General features: G+C 42.7%; 2 protein-coding genes across 2 annotated transcripts in view; one reads left to right on the forward strand and one right to left on the reverse strand.

The window, feature by feature from the left end:
- COL4A6 (collagen type IV alpha 6 chain) overlaps positions 1-3,154 on the reverse strand; it is a gene marked incomplete at its 5' end in the record, with an annotated part of 144,246 nt that extends 141,092 nt beyond the window's left edge. The window contains one exon of the mRNA XM_067304442.1: positions 3,101-3,154. Within this exon, the coding sequence (XP_067160543.1) occupies positions 3,101-3,154 (54 nt within the window). The remainder of the gene's footprint in view (positions 1-3,100) is intronic.
- Positions 3,155-4,006: 852 nt separating this feature from the next.
- COL4A5 (collagen type IV alpha 5 chain) overlaps positions 4,007-17,438 on the forward strand; it is an 88,501-nt gene continuing 75,069 nt past the window's right edge. Inside the window, exon 1 of the mRNA XM_067304308.1 lies at positions 4,007-4,156. Within this exon, the coding sequence (XP_067160409.1) occupies positions 4,061-4,156 (96 nt within the window). The 5' untranslated portion in view covers positions 4,007-4,060. The remainder of the gene's footprint in view (positions 4,157-17,438) is intronic.

The raw sequence follows: 17,438 nt of genomic DNA on the forward strand, positions 1-17,438 counted from the left end.
TCTTACCACTATCCCCTGAGTATATCCAGTCCTGCTGAGAAAAGGGATCCTATGTCACTGCCTTTCTAGGTGGAAAGAGATAGGCCCAAATATTGCCACTGAAGGTAGAAGAAAGAGCCTGCATGTCATGTATACCTGGGACAGCAGGCACCAACCCATGGGCCAAATTGCCAGCGTCAGCCACAGGAATTAAGTAAACTGAGACTGACCAAGGACAAAGAATAACGTTGCTCAGCATCACTGTCTCAACCCAGTGAAGGCTGAGGAACACAAGCTTCAGTTTTCCAGTTGCCTTTAGTTATCCAGTGCACTAACACAACCTTTTCTGCGCTTTCTTAGTAGAAAGAGCACTTTCTTTCCAAAGCATTATCCATGAGGCATCTTTCATGACTATTCTGCTTTAACAAATACCCTGAAAACCACAAAAACCGATGAAGAATGCTGCCCTAAGATGCAATTCGTGTCATTCCCAGTGATTGGTCTACAAAGGAGATAACTGTCTCTCTGTAAAATAAACATGAAGTAGCCCCATGTATCTCCCTTCCTAGGTTGTTAAATGTGTCCTTTTGTGCAACCTGCTATACCATAAGAGTACTGCAGATGACTATGTAGAATTATTCCTATTTTTCTCCCAACAGCCTGAACTCCCACTGATTTGAAAGGAAAGAAATCAGGCTATATAAACAACAAGTCATCTATGTTTTCAACCTTTGGTTCAAGAAAATTTACATTGCGTTATAGGCCTCATTTTGTACTGCCATTCAAAACATATCATCATTTATACCTGGGAAAAATAAATGTGAGCTGAGAAATTAAATTTGATAGCTTTTTAAATCCTATTCTTACAGAATGATTACACTATATAATTGAGGCCTCTGAGTCAAATCATCCTTGGTACAACTTTATTCAAGATACCGGCCTAACATATCAGTCACTGCCTACTAGCCATGTTCATGATAGCATTCCTGAAGACTTTCTGCTCAACAGTTTGATACTATATTTTAGAAAGTTTCTTTTACAACAGATAATTTATTGAAATCAGATTAATTGAAAGGAATAGACGAACTAAGTTACAAGTCTTATTGTCTTCAGCAAGAAGTGCTTAAACACTTTACTATAAATCTCATTTTCACTATTCACTATGCTCAATCATTTGAAATTGTATAGCAGAGGACTATTTTGAAATCTTACAGAGAATCTTCTTTTTCTAAAAAAAAGCTCTGCTTTCTACAGAAATAATTTCAGTCACTAGTATTTTCTCTTAATAGCTTAATTCATTCTAGAAAGTGTTAGGTGTTTTTTTAAATTCAGTGATATCATCACATGAGAATCATTTACCTACTACTGTATCTGAAAAGATGAAACACCGTCTCTATTTTCTCACTGAGTGTGTTTAACAGCATTTTTGATATGAATAATTAAATGTTCTAACTGCATAACCACATTAAGTACCAACATCTTGAAGTATTTTAAGGACTTATTTCTGATTTGTTTTCATACTTGTAGACCATTCACACAGCAACAAAGATTTTGTTTGTTTTTTAACACTGAAGAAAACTGGCAGGAGAACTTAGGAATGACATGGAGATACTAATCTTATTCATTATATTAGACTTCAGTTGGCAAAGTCCCTTTACAAACATGTCAAAACTGACAAAAATCTGACTGCTTAACAGATGTTCTTTCCAACAGGTATAAAGTAAAACTGGAACGAAAAATTAAAAATTTGCTATCAGTGACAACTGTGTCAATCAGGAAAAATTTCACTGACATACTGTATGGATTTATACTAATGACTGCAAAATGTGGCTTGTCACATGTTTCAGAAAGCCTTGAAAGTATGTGTTGTATAAGAATCATTTCCTCATAGATTCCACTGCATATGGAACACTCAGAAAAACAGCTGTTAGGTTTTTTTAATTAAAAAAAAAACATAAAAAGAAAAGAAACTCTCACAGCTTTGCACATTGTCTAATCTTTTAATCTTTGAGAAGATTAAAGTTTGTAACTACCACCTGATCAGGATGATGAAATTCTACTGGTGCAATTCATTGATAATAGAAAGTGCAAGGTGGATTCAAGTCTTTCATATTTATGAAAGGTATAAATTCCTATTCTATTAACGCCTTTTGAAAAGATTTCTTCCCAATAGCACAGCAAGGTTCTAAATCCTTGAAGATAAAATACTAATCTAAATAGCAGCAAAAACAGCAGGAAAACATTGGTTTAAGAATCAAGAACTAAAGTTTTCAACTGTTTTGTTAAAAGCCTGTTAGAAGTTGAATTAAAATAACGTGTTTAAGTATATTATACAAACTGCTTCCATAAGTTAATTATAGCACATGTGCTGTAAAATCAGGACTACATAGATTACAGAGTATTGCGTAATCTTAATTTATATCACAATATAACAAAGGGATTATTTTGAGCTGCTGACAGTGCATCACTTGGGTACTTAATTTACACTACAGATTTTTAAAAGGACTCTTTCATTCACAACAGCTGAGTGGGCTAAGAATGTCAATATTCTAGTTGAAGAAAAACCACGCCGACAGTAAGAAAATATATGAAACTTATGAACATGCAAAAAGCCCACGGTCCCTTCCTAATCTGTTTAAACATTAACTTGGAGCAGCAAAGAAAATCTGTGTTTATGTCATAAAATTATCAGGTTGACAGATCATAAAGTCATCGCTTCTGTACGCCAGCCTGGAATTTAAAACACACTTACCACTTCACAGTCGTGAACCTCGGCACTACGCTTCACAGCTAATCCTTTAATTTCCCTCATCGCTTCTACCTAGCCGCGAGGCGTCGCGGGCTGGGTCCCTTGCGAGCAGGGACCTAAAGACTCTGCTCGTCACGGGAGGTTTGAAGCGGCACCAAGGCAGAAGGGGGAGGCGGGCAGCCGAGCGCGGAGGCACCGATCACCCTCCGAGCGCCACGAAGCTCCTGCGCGCGACGCACGTCGCTTTTCCCCCGCGCGCGCTCGTGGAAAGCGGCCGCGCGGGAGCAGGAACCGCGCCGCGACCCCCCGCCGCTCCGCGCGCTTCCTTCGGGGCCCGGCGGGGCCCCGGCGCGGCGGCACCCGCGCACTTACCGCGCTCGCCAGCTCCGCGCCCAGGCAGAGGAGCACCAGCACCAGCACCAGCGCCCTGCGGGGAGGCAAAGGCACACGGTCACGGCGGGCCGGGCGCGCCGGGGGACGGGACCGCACCGCACCGCGCCGCCGCACTCACCCTGCGCGCCCCGCCGCCGCCGCCGCCGCCGCCGGCTCCGCGCCGCCCATGCTGCTCGCAGCCTGCGGGGAAGCAGAGAGGACACAGACCGGTTACGCGCCGCCGCTCCCGCACCGCCGCCCCCCGCGCCGGCTCCTCGCCCCGCGGCAGCCGGCGCCCTCGCCGCGGCCAGGCAGCGCCGCGCGGGGGCTCTGTCACCGCCCGCCCGCCCTCCGCCGCCCCGCAGCCCCTCAGGGCGCCGGCGGCTCCCCAGCGCCCGGGCGCAAACTTTGCGCGGACTTGGCCGAGGCACCGCACGCACCTGAGCCGCACCGAGCCCACGAGCCGGGCCGGGCCGAGCCGGCTCCCTCGCCTCGCCTCGCCTCGCCTCGCCGCCCGTCCGCCCGCCCCTCCTGAGGTGAAGCTTCGGCACCGGCGGCGCCTCGCGCGGCCGCGCACACCGCGGTGCCTCCGCCGCAGAAAGTAGTCCGGGGTCCGGCGGCTGCCCTCGCGGTGGAGGTGCGGGGCGGGGAGAGGCGGGCGCCCGCCCTCTGAGCCCACAAAACCCCCACGCCCGGGGGGAGGGCGGCGCCGGCGGCGGGGAGCCCGGCCCCTGGGAGCGGGGCGGCAGGAGCGCCCCTTCCCCACAGGCGCGCACGCTGCGCGGCGGCGCCCTCCCCCCTCGCGCGGCCCGCCCGCGGTGCGGATGAATACCGCGGGGCAAGTAGTCCCGGGACGACTTGAGACGGCAGAAGCGGGCGAGCGCGGCAGAGGGGCGGGCGCTGGCGTCGGGGCGGCCGGCGGGAGCCGCTGCCGCCAGGGAGCCGCGCTGCCCCGCCGCGATGGAGCCGCTGCCGCGGAGTCGCAGCCGCAGCCTGGCCGCCGGCTGCCTGGTGCTGCTGCTGGGCTGCTGGGGGCAGGAGGAGGCGGCGGCGGCGGCGGTGAGTGCGGGGCGCCCTCGGGCTCGGCCGGGCGCCGCGCTGCGCGCAGCCGGGCGGGGGGCGGCGGGTCCGGGCGGGAGCGGCGCCCCCGCGGCGGGCGGGTCCCCGGCGCAGGTGCCCGCGGTGCCCTCGCGCTCCGCCGCGGCCGATGCCGCTGCGCGGGGGCGCGGGCGGCCCTCGCCCGGCGCGGGCGCCCTCACCTGCGGCGGGCGGGGAAGGGGCCGCGGCCGGGGCCGGGGCGCTCTGCCCGCTGCTGCCGCCGCCGCCTCGGGGCTGCTCGCGGCGCTCGGCGGAGCCGCCTCTGGCGGGGGGAGGGCGGCGGGGCCGCCCGGAAGGCTCCCGCTTCCGAGCAGGTTAACTTGTGGTCCGTGCGGTGCCTGCAGCCCCCTGGGTCTGCCCTCGGCCTGCCTCTGGAGGCTGACTTTTTCAAGGCGCGTTAAAGGGAGAGGGAAGCCATGTTCTGCTGCTTGGGGTTACCCTCTAGCCGAAAACTGATCGTAACGCGTTAGAGTAGTGGGTGTGGAATACGCTCCCCCCCCCCCCCCCCGTAGTTAGAGCTGACAAACTCTTACTTGTCTTAAACTCTCCTTTGAAGCCCATTCCTTTTCGGTGCAGTTTCGTAGACCTTCCATCTGCCTTTCCAAAAACAAAGACCGGCCGTGACATTCTCTCCTCCTCTCCCACCCGCCCCGCGCCCAGGTGCGCACCCGAATGCGGGCGGTGCGGTGGGCCGCGGCACCCGCCGCGCCTTCGGGCGCCAGCGCTGGAGCCGGGCAGCAGCTTGTCTTCGCGCTATGCACCGCGCCGGCGCTGCCCGACCCCGGTCACCTCCTCTAACCTTTCTCTCCCCTCTTTCGTGCCCAAAGAAGGGTCAGTGCCACCTATAGGACTTTGCTGTTTTGGCGGTGGGGGCTGGAGGTAAATGGACACATCTGCATAAGTCTGGCTTCTTCCTTCAGGAAGCGCCACAGCGGAGTGGTATATACGTGTGATCGGTGGGAGCCGGGGGGGTCCTGGAAGGGGGCTGGGCTGGGCTGGGCTGTGCAGGCAGTCCAGGGCCTTGCGAGTGGGGAGAAATGGGTTGGAAGGAGAAAAGAAAATGGTGGAGATGGTGGCAGAGTTCCTGGATCTCGACGCTCTCCTGTCTCGGGGTGAGTCCCCGGTGATGTGCTCTACCCGACAGTGAGACGCGATTAGCTCAAGACCAAGGGGCGAGTGATGGGAAGAGAGACCTCTGCTCCCCAGCTGCAGAGGTCCCAATGGAGCCTCGTCAGAAGGGTCTAATGACTTCTCAGCACTGTGGTGCTCTGATGTCACCGAGCCTCACATGATGCTAATACTAAATGCTACTGCTTATCATTGCATTAATGAGGATCAGCAATTTTTTCTTCCTGATTATCAGAAAGGATAGAATTTATATCATAGCAGTATGTCAGATATACACTGCCTCTTCTTTGAATTTTGTTCTGGGGTCTTGTGTCAGGTGTGTGTTTTCTTTTTTTTTTTCCTTCCCCAATTGGATAAATTTGATGGGCAAAATTAAAGTCTTTCTGGTGTCCTGACTGAAATAAAACCTGAATTTGTTATTCTAGCAACCTCATAGTGCACATTTCAAATGCAAAAAAATCGCACTTTTTTTGTCCAGATTGTTGAAATAACATGCATTGCAATGTGATCAGTTACGAGGTGACTGGATATAGTTGAGTGATCTGTCCATCTGAACATATTGAGGAAGAACCCATGACTTGTCCAAAGAATACTCACCAAAACATCATACTAAAGGAGGGATGATTTCAGTTGTTCAGATTTTATTGCTAGTTTTCCATAGCCCATAATCCCTAGGGGAAGCTTGATGAGTAGGGTATGGATCATGCTGTTCACTCACTTGTGCAGACTCATCATTGATGTACAGCAAAGCGCATATCTGTTGCAGAATAGGGGGAAAATAGCTGGGAATCTGAAAACAGCCTTTCTCTAGAGCGGGGGAATGAGTGAGATGGAAGAAGGTGTGATCAGTGTACAAAGTCATTTCCAAATTAAATTATAAGAAAGGTGCTTATTTGTTGTACACTTCTGTCAGCTGGCATGAGTGCTTACTATGTATTTGAAAGGACAATATCACTGCATAAATATCTTTGTTTTTTATATATACACCTATATATATTTGTATGTAAGCCAAGACTTTTTTTTTCCTCCTAGCAGGGTTACACTTATACTGTGTTCTAGAAAAGTAATTGTGACTGTGAAAGCTGTATGATTAAAAGAATACAGATAAAGTAGATTCTTGAGTTGTGCTCATCCGTGAAACCCAGCTGAAGTTAATGAAGGTCTCTGGGTTTGTATTGAGAAAATTCTTGCTCATAGTTGAAGTCTAAATTTTTAGAGCGTATGAATAAGCTCTGTCATCACAGAAGTTGTTACTGAAAATGAAGTGAATTAACTCTTGCAGTCTTTTTTTTTTCTTTGCCTTCCATTAGAACTTCAGTTTGACCCAAAGTGTAGGGATGAAAACAACTGTTCAGAAGATGGTAAGACAGGCAAGCTAGCAAGACTTGTATCACTTGTGTTTTAAAAAGTAAAGCACTGTTTATGAAAGGTCATTAAGTTTAGTAGGGATTTTTCCCTTTCAGAGGTTACTGTGTATGTAAATGTATGTATATACACCATGTCTTTATTTACACTGTACTTGATTAATATGCTTGTTTTGTGGATGATGACCGTCTGTCTTGGTTTCTCTTGTTTCTCCTAAACACTTTATCATAGGAGTAGCTATTATTATTTCCCATTTCATAGCTGAGTGTGGCTCTTTCTAGCTATGAAAGTTAGGTCTGAAAAAGCAGGAAGAAATGGATGCTGGCCTTTAGAATTCAAAACAGTGTTTCATCCTTAAATTTCATGGATATGTCATGATTAGCCATGCACAAGACTCTCCATTTCATAACATCAAGGCTCAAGCCATAATTCAGTGTCAGCTTGTTCCTTGTCATGTTTTGATTTTTGAACTTTCATGGCTCTTAGTTAAAGGTATACAGTAAAAACTGTGTGTCTCGAGATGTATTCTGGCACATACTAAAATGCAAACAAATCAAAAGAATCCTGAATGTTAGCTAATATAATATGCAGATAAGCTATTTCGACCCTAGCAGGGCTCTTCTGCAGCTATGCATGTGAAATAATAAGGTACTGCTATAAATTTATTCTGATCTCCCAGATTATAGAAGTAAACTGGTATTTCAGTGGAAACTGCTAGGTTTTAATTTTTCTGGTTATGCATGAATTAATTATCTAAGCCACACGCTTTTTTTAAAAAGTAGCAAAGGAAAATTTTTAGGACAAAGATTTACTTAGTTAATTAACATTTAAAATGTGTAAAGGAAGTAACTTGTTTGCTATGTATTCTCAGATAATATTAAATGTAAAACACTATAAACTTTCATAATGAATGATCTTTTTATTGCTTACTGATAGCAGGAATTTGCTGAAATACCATTAACATTGCTGTTGGCTTTACTAGAACATATGGAGACTTTTCTATATTGTAAAACAACTGAAATCAGTAAGAACATCTTAACAAGTCTAACATGCATATTTCTATCTGGGGCAAAGTACAGTAAGAGATCTGTTCTGCACATACGGTGAAGATGAAGGTATTGTGTGCTTTGACCTTCTGTTCACTTCGATTAAAATTCTTCCTTCTCTAATCTCATCGATTGTGTAAACTCTCCACTAAATATCACCACACAACAAGATATCTAGATAAGGCTTACTTGTACGTTCCAGGAATAGTATTATGTGAACATACTGAATGGAAAGCAGCCTCCACCGATAGTAATAATACCAATTAAATTGCTTTAACTTTTTTTTTTAACTGTTTCATAAGGCTGTATGGAATCATTAATGCCTAAAACTACTTGGGATCCTTTTAAGTTCTTCTTGTATTCGGTGTTTGGCTAGTCACTGTTGACCTTAGGGTTTTATATCTGTTAAGAGGAGATAATTTAGCTGTTCTATGTTGTAGACTAAAACTTGTTCAAGAGAGATACTGCTGGTATAGTTTTAAGGATCTGTAAGCGATTGTGTGGCTCTGCTTTCCTGTGTGTGATTACCTATGCAATTAAACCTTATTATGTATCAGTAATACAGTGCAGCTTTTTAAGAATGAAATGTGCTCAGAGTGCTGGTTATATAATTGCTAAGTGTATGGTATATGGAGAACAACTTGAATGTAACATTGATTTATCAACAGAAAAAACATAGCCGAGTTGAAGAGGAAACAATCCTACTATAAACAAAATTTGAATGCTTATAAAACAAATTGCTTTACAATATTAAGTCTTTCTTACACAACTTGAATCTTTTGTGGAGAAGTAGTTACGAAGGAGATGCAAAAAGTGAAAGCTGGGGAATGAGGCCTCATACATGGCAATTATATAATTGCCATTGAAACACTTTAGCTTAGACTTATTAATACTCTAGTCTCTCTCCCCCCAAAAGACATGACTCTTACAGTGTATTAGTAGACATATCTTTAGTCTGCTTGGAAAAGGCTTTTTAAATATTGTGTTACTTTTGTGTATGAAACTCTGCATCTGTCACCCTGCTTTGAGCAGGAGGTTGAACTAAATGACCTCCTGAGGTCCTTCCAACCTAGACTGTCCTATGAATCTAAAATTATGTGAGCATAAGGTCCTAAGTGTGCCGTCTGAGACAACGTGTTCTTTGGCCAAGCATTAATCAATTGTGTAGTTAAGGTGTGAATGGAAGGTTCATCCTTATTTACAGCGGTCAAGATAGTTGCTTCTTTTAGTTGTAACTAGTCAAAAAGCCATCTCTAATTTTAAATGCTGCTCTTCTGGCAGTTTTATTGTATTATGCTTTTATTGTATTATGCTTTCCCCATTATGCTTATGTATTATGCTTTCAAAGTAGTAAATAGCACTTTCCTTTTATAGAGGGGAAAGTATCTTATATGCAGTATATATGGATTATTGTGATACAGTAACAAAACCAAAATAAATTGTAGTGGTAATAGCAACAATATTTCATCTGGAATGTGTGTTTAAGAGTCAGGAAGAAAAGGGACTCTACCAAAGTCAGCTCAAATCCATGTCGTCAGTGTTCAAGGCTCTTACAGTTACTGCAATTTTAACTTCTGTTTTGGGATTTTTCCTTTTGTCTCCTCCATTTGGAAAGGAAGGAACATAACTTAGTCTCATCTGTGTTTTATTTCTTTTTCCTAATCTCTACAGAAAACTAAAATGTCAGAGTTGAATTTCATGCTCCTTACTTTCTTGGCAATGTAAAAGATATCTATGTGCAAACCACTTAATTTAGAACTAAAAATTAAATAGCTATCTACAAAATGATTCTTGAGGCATATAGCTAGACCTACAAAACTGCCTTACTGTAGTCTAATGTAATGCATGTGTATACTAGATAAGCTTTTTTGCTGCACCTCTGCTGAAACGCCTGCTTCTCCTCCTCTTACTCTGCACTACCAGAGTGAAGTGAAGCTCTAGTCAGTTCCTGGGCTGAAATTGGGCTAGTAAGTCTTTTTTTGCTGCTGTGTGCATCTGTTAGGGCTTTGTGCTAAAGTATCTTGAATATAGGGAAGGTGTTTTTATCCTAGGATTGACCTTAGTTGTTATCACTGTGAATCTTATTTTTAAACCACAACATGAGCTTAGAGAGAATATTTACACTGCACTACTTCCCAGGGAATTCAGACACTTCTTGGAATTGGAGACTTAAGAATAGACAACACTGAGTTTACATTTAGAGTGTATACATGGCAGATACCGCTTCTTTATAAAGAACAATGACCATGTAAAAATCCTTAGCTTGCATTAAAATAATTTGTTGTTATGAAACGGAGATCTTCAACTCTTTCCTTTTTTTTTTCCTCATACTTCAACAGTTGCTTCTCTCCTACTTCCTATTCTGTTTTGGAGACGCGGTTATGGTAGATGAGATCACCTTATTGATTCTGGGTATCTCAAACTGCAGAAGAACTTGGGGGCTGCCTAGGCCATATAAGCCTTTTGCACTAGGTCTGGATAAGACATTGCTGATGGCTTCACAGATTGCAGCTTGGGAGCCGGGGCGAATTTGGCAACCATGGTGATAAAGTAAAGCAACATGCCAAAATCTGTACTGCAATAAAGACAACGGGGCTTGATTATCAGCACTGTTGTTTGACTAACTACTTTTTTTATTTAAAGAACTCTTTCAGGAACTTCAGATACCTTAGAGCATTGGCAGCAATGAGTCAGTGGGCAGAAGCTTGTAGATCATGTCTGAGGTGTTGCCTTTTTCATTTTATAACCTGAAGTAGCCACATGCCATCTGTGACTGGTAGCTATTTGACTGGGAAGTCAAAGGCTTCTGTTCATCTTGCAGGAACTTCTCCAATACAAATTAGGTTTTTGTATACAAATGTGTATTGGTAATGCTAGGTATGCTGTATTTAATATTTTAATGTGCAATTTTGATTCCTCTGTGAACAGGAGGAGATAAGATAACTGAGTTTCTCTGACAGCTGTCAAAATTTCACAAATTCCACCACTACCCCCCAATACATAAGTGATGGATTTTTTGAATGATGTTTCAACTTAACAGTAAGGTACCCAGAATAAGCCATTGCCTGAGTTTCATTGACAATTTTGCTTCTGAGCTAGGAAGGCCATCCCTTCCTGCCCCATTAACTTGCTCCCTGCTTTGGAGCCTCTGAAACTCTTGTGGGAAGGGTGTTTTCTTTGCTTGCCTATGATGCTGTAGGTATCCTTCGCGCTGTTCTTGGACTAGGAGGTTTCTTCTTTTCTGTGTGTCTTAATCTAGAAAGATGTCACTTGCTCTCCTTGATGTTTGTGCTAGCATAAACAATGTAATGCAAAAACTGTAATCCTGGATTACAAATCTCCTGTTTAAAAAACTACTAGTACCAGATTTTTTTTTTCTTAATCAACTGTGGGCTTGTGGGTCCTGTTCTTATAACTTTGTGTTAAATGCTTTCTGGCAATCACTTCTTATCTTCATGAGTATGGAAAAGTTCTGAGTCTGCATACAAAAGTCATGTACAACTCTTTCATCTCTCTTAAATGCTCTTTTCCTGGCTATCATACTCTTGTCCTTTCCCTAAACTTTTTAATCAAACCAGAACATCGGGTATGATGATTTTGATGACATACATACTGTACTCTCTGATATTTCTCCAGCACTCTGAATATACTGTAAACTTTTGACACACATTTTTCAGAGCAGATAATTTTATTACTTTTGTTTCTGGTCCCTAGCCTCTCCCTAAGTGCTGCATTCTGGGAGAAAAATGTAACAATTCAAGCAAGCCTTAGTTGAACGCTTGCATTCGGTTCTTGGCTTTGCCTTGTCTGCAATGAAGACGACCGTTGGCTCACTAAGGATGAGATGTATTGACAGCTCTCGAATAAGAGGCTACGTGGCGTCGTTCAGCGTGTCTGCTCAATGCTGTGCTGGTTCTTCAGCAGCAAGCCCTTGTCTGCGCACGCCGGTGTCTGGCAGAGGGAGGAAAATGACCTCCCTGGGCAATGAACTGTGCTCTCTTTCCCCACCTTGAATTAAAGTAGCGGTTATTAAAAACCACAATTAAATGGCTTAAAGTAAAGCAGTGAAAACTAATGTGACCTACAGGCAAGGCTAGACAAGCCTTCAGCTCCCAGGACACTTGGTTTCCTGACAAGAACTGCTGCTGCAAAACAGTATTTGGGTGAAGGAGCTAACGAAGTCAATAGTTTAAAAGCCTTTTAAAAATAATCCTTTTTATGGGGCAATGATTTCTTTGATCCAGCTTACCTTGAACCAACCTGTAATACAGAATGAGAGCAGAAAGCCAGAGTTTCTGAATGGCAGAGTAACTTGTAGGTGTCATTCAGACAAAATGAATTGATTTAATCAGACTAATTTAGAATAAATGGTTTTTTTTTCCCTTCAGAATAACTCTCATGTAGCTTGACCCTTAGAAGGGCAAAGGGGTTCAGAGGGAGGCTTCTTTAATCAATTGAAAGATGAGAATTTATATTTGACTACTTATTCAGTCATTCTGTATTCAGAAATGAGAACAAAACCTTGAAGTTTCTGCAAAACTGTTACTTGATTTTTTTAACTCTTCATAGTCATTAAATATTAAAGCATACTATGGAGAAAATCTAGAGATAGGATGACAAAAACTGCAAGGTTTGAGTGTTTTGTTTTGATAATCAGCTTATAACTTTCAATATTCACTTGGTGCTCTCTTAATGGGGAAAGGAGTACCATGAAAATCTCTAAATGACTGTATTCAGAGACTACCCAGGCAAACACAGAAAACATCTGTACAAAAAACAGTACTTGAGATTGTTGGTTGAGCACAGTGTTTATAGTATCCTTTAGCTCCTCATCCAGAATGTTTATGGAAATTTCTTGGTAATAGAATTGTTTTTTTCTTCCATCTTGAAGGTATAATTTCAGTTCTAAAAGCTGTCAGAGTGTTAAAACATTTTGATCTAGATCTGAGGTATTCACTTGAAAAGGGATTTTTGTATCCTAACTGAATGTAGAAAATAAATTCCTTTGGGGCTTGAATGAGAAACTGCTTGTTGACAGGTCTAGTCATGCTCAGAAAATGTGTATTTTTAGAACAGTGGTATACTATACTAAAGAAATAGAGTAAATAGGTATTGGATATTATTAGAGGATTTTCAATTACTAATATACTACAGAAGTAAAAAGTGAAGGAACAGCACAGCAAGTCATGGCAGTGATGCAGATGGTATTACTTTTTTTTGTTAAACATGTTTCCTTAGACTTCTTGCATCGGAACAGTAAGATTCTGGATCGCTATGAATGTATTGTCCTGGATTTCATTTTGCACTTTTTAGGTGACTTTGTTTTGTATGGTAAAAGGAGTATGTTGATGGCTTTGGTAAAGATTGTTTAAAATATCAAGGAAGCCTGTAAGCTTTCTGCTGGTGTTCAGGAGTGTACCTGAGACAAATTAAGTTTTCAAACACTGATCCTGGAATTAAATTCTGTATCATCACCAGCTGCTAAAAAGGTTCAGAGGACCAATACTGAAAATAGACTAACTTCTGAACGCTAATCACTGCAAACTGATAATGAAGTCTGGAAAAAACATTCTCTGATCATGCAGGGTTTTGTTGTACTGGAGTTAAAACTATGTAATAGTGGCTTGAGCAATACTGTTTGGGCATCGTAATTATGCTAGGAAGCTCTGGTTTCTTGCCTTAAAACACTGCAGTACTGTCTCAAAAGAAGAGACTTCCAAGCCAGTACCTATCTTCAAAACACTGTAATCTTTGGACAGTTTTTTCTGGCTTTTTGGCTCTTGATTTCAGACTGAGCATTTTATTTCATGTTTCATGCTCTGACTCTAATATTGACCAAATGTTTGACCATTTGATACATCTGAAATGTGAGCTACAATTGTCTTTGGTAGCTCTTTAAATACTAACTCCATATTCAGCTTTGCATGACTAGAGATCTTTAGTGACTCTATGCTCCTTTTCCACACTCTTTCGAAGAGAGTAAGCACAGGAAACTCTCTTGGATTTAACTCTTTAAATATTCTAACTCTTACTTTAATGCAGAGAAGAAAATAAAAATGCTGAAGTGCCAAGCTTGCCTTTCATTGTAGAATCATAGGAAAAACATAAGTTGGAAAGGATCTCTGGATGCTGAATTAGATGACCTCTTGCTCAAAGCAGGGCTGTCTTCAAAGTTCTCAATTTATTCTTCTGGTAGCTGCAGACTAAAAGGATGTTCCTGTGGTGTCTTCTTCCTAAACCTCATTTGGTGTAGGAATAAAGTTAAAACTTGGTAGAAATGATCCATATTGAATGCTTGTAATTAACCTACCAGTTACTGCTGATGCAGAGCACGTACCAGAAACTTGCAGCAGGTTATTTTCTTGGCAAATGTTCAGCTCCAAATAGCACTTGTGGGAGTTAGTCTTCCCCGAGGCACCCGGTTTTAGGGAGTGCACCATCCCTTAGAGAAAGTGACTTTCTGTTTTGGAATGTGTACAGATGCCAGGGGCTGTTTCTTCCTCCTGCCAAACTTCAGACTGAACTGCATCTCGGGTTTTAATAAGACTTGGGCTGAGGGCTGTTTCCTGCAAATGAATCTCCTTGCTCTAATTATTGTGTTAGTATGTCAGAACCATGTGTGTTCTTTCCTTGTCTTCCCCCTACTCTTCTCAAACTAACAGTATTTTAATGCAGCATTGTAAGGAAGACAGCTTACTGACATACTTGGAGATGGTCAGAGGATGAACAATATCTAGCTTAAAGTACCTGGTTAAGGTAACTTGCCACTGAGTATCATACAGAGTGACTGAAGGAAAGAAAAAAAAAAAAAACTGTTGGAGGAACCAATAATAACTGAAGTTCTGTTCTTGTCAGAAAGAAAGCAAGAAGAAACATTACTGTACTGCAGAAGACTTCTTCCCTTCCCAAAGCAAAAGTACTAGGCTGTTTACACAGCATTCATTGCAGCAAACCTTTTGCTCTTAAGTTTTAAAGGTGAGTGGTATCCCTATAAGTATTTTGAAAAGGAATATTTGCATTATACATTTTAAACTTGGGTCTCTACTAAAGCTCTGTCTAGTATGTGTTTTAGGTGCTCAAAACACTCTTGCTGGAGTGTTTTCTGGAGTGTTTTCTGAGTGAACTTCTTTATAGGAATACTCACTTGTGGCTACTTTCTACAAAATTATCTTTTTTGTGGTCTGGGGGAGAGAACAGAGACAAAATATGGAAGAAATTATTTTAAAGGCTTAAATAGTGACTTCTGCTTGAAATAAAAAGCACTAAGGTTGATTTCTCTCCCTTTCTCTCCCCCCAACCCAATTTCTCTGGCACAAATCAGATTTACTTTGCCTTTCCTACTACTGGTATGGAGTTAATACTTTGTAAAACTTGCTGGTTTTCAATCTTTTTTGTAAAGATCTTATCTCTGGTCCTTGTAGCTAGTTTTTTGGCATGGGTTCAAATTCTTTTTTATGTAGCAAGTCTTTGACAACTGCAACTTGATTTCCAGGGCCTGCTTTCTGTTTAGTGACAATCTGTGCTATCCAAGTGTAATGATTATTATAATAATGTATAGCCTCTAGATGTTGTTTTCCAAATGTAAGGGAATGAAATACTACTCTTTTATTCCCCCTCCCCCAATCCAGTTTGAATATCTAAATCCAAGATCCTGTGCCTGCTAGATAGACCAGTCTATTAGCAGTAGCCTGCAGCTGTCTTCCAACATTTTAAAGGCAATAAATGCATTTCAGCCCCCTCTTTCTTTTTCCCCTGTGAAATAGTCTGTGGGAAAATACCATTGTGAACTTCTGTATCACCACAAGCTCATCTTTTGGTAACAAGGTTCAGGAGCTTAATCATCAGCCCTATACTGGAAGTGACAGAAGCTGTAAAGAGACCTAAAACTATTGCAAGCGCATAGCCAGTGCATTAGGAAGTGAACTGGAGTGGCTAACACTCATGAGGGCTAGAGCATCCTTCTCCTCATCTGCTGAAGTTGTGAGTTCCTGAACAGGCATCTGAACTCCCACTGAGTATCTCCAGCTCTTACCAGCTCTAGGGATGTCTGAACCCATATGGATAAAATAAGAGACAAACCTGCCAGCTCTTGGTGGTCTTTTTCTCCAGAAAGTGCCTCTGACCTGCAAGCTCAGGACAATAGCTTTATCTTTATTGCTTCCTTGTCTAACTTGGCCGCCTTCAGTGCCACGCGCTTTTACAACTTTTATTACCTGAGGCTCCTGAGTGGTGTTTTTTTCAAGTATTGAGCAATACAAAGGCAGCACCGCCCATAGTGCTAGCTCTAGATATTAGTAATGTGCACAGAATATGCTGATGCTACAGGCATAAATGAATGATAAAACAGCTTTAACTAGAAGAACCTTGGAGCTATGGTATTTGGTCCAAGAACTGAAAGAGAATGGAGTTCATAATTGCCTCCACCACAAAAAATTCCCCAGACATCCACCACGCTTTAAGTGGGTTAGGTCTTGTGCTGACAGTTAAGAGGGTGTGGGCTTCTTCAGATAACATCTCGATATGGTCTCACTGTGCACAGCCTCTATTCTTTTTAATGTGTATACTTGCTTAATCTTTAGATTAATTTAGTGCTTTCAGTAATTTCAAAATAGACCGCAGTGCAGTCATTAGATTAATCTGAAATGCTGTTCTATTTTTGTCCCCCCCTTTCTCAGTGGAAGAAGTAGAGTTGTGTTCTTGTGTGGTCCACTTTGTGCATGCAACACATGGAGGTGCGGGCCTCATGTGCCACTGACTGGCAGCTACTAATAGGAACTGGGGACTGAAGCTTCCTCTGTTGCATGCTATATGGGTAAAGGTGAGCAATAGGACTTGTTTTGGAGAGTTAAGTGGTCTGGAGCCAGTACCTTTATTCCATTTCCTTAACTAGGGAAAGGATTAAAAACAGATTGCCTGAATGAGCGGTGTTACAACTATGTAATACTTGGCTTGCAAGCGTGGCTGACAGATCTGGGTTTTTGTTACGTTTGGACATGGTTATAGAAAGTGGAAACATCTAACACCTGTCATCTGGAAAAGGTCCTAAATGACTAGTAAATCTTAACCTGTAATGAGTACCATCTGGCACTTCTTATTTACATCTGGAAAAAATCAGGAAGCCTCAAGAGGCTAGTGGTTAGAGACTTGTGTGTAAAGCTCAAATAAAACAGACTTCCTGAAAAGCAAAGTGGGTTACTGTATACTGCCACTGACTGAATATCAAGTGCTCAGTGCTTGTCTCAGTGCTACTGTTATATGCGGAAATGGGTAACTGGACAGGCAAAGATGCTTAAAACAAACGATTCCTCTGATTCGCAAAGTGCTTGATTAAAGAGTTCAGTTATAGTCTGTATAAAAGTCGGAGGATGGGTTGATGCAATCTTTTAGTGTTTAAGTTGTCATATGGTACCATAATTAAGCCAAGGGAACTGCAGTACTGACGACTCCTCTTTTAAACTGAATTCTGACACTAGGGATGTCTCCCGCATAGTGCCTGGTCATGCTCAAAGATTTCTACCTGAGCATAAATGTGTGGCCTCGGTGTACATTTTACTTCTGGAAGCTTTAACTTACAATGGTGTTACAGCTATTTCCAGCGTACTCTCAAAGTCTCCTTTCAAATGTATGTTGGAGTAGAAAACCAAGAAAATACAGATAAGGAGGCGTTTGGGTTTTCTAGGTAGGTTCTAAGGCTTTTCAAA

This window comes from Apteryx mantelli, chromosome 13 (genome assembly GCF_036417845.1).
Source record: "Apteryx mantelli isolate bAptMan1 chromosome 13, bAptMan1.hap1, whole genome shotgun sequence".
NCBI lineage: Eukaryota > Metazoa > Chordata > Aves > Apterygiformes > Apterygidae > Apteryx > Apteryx mantelli.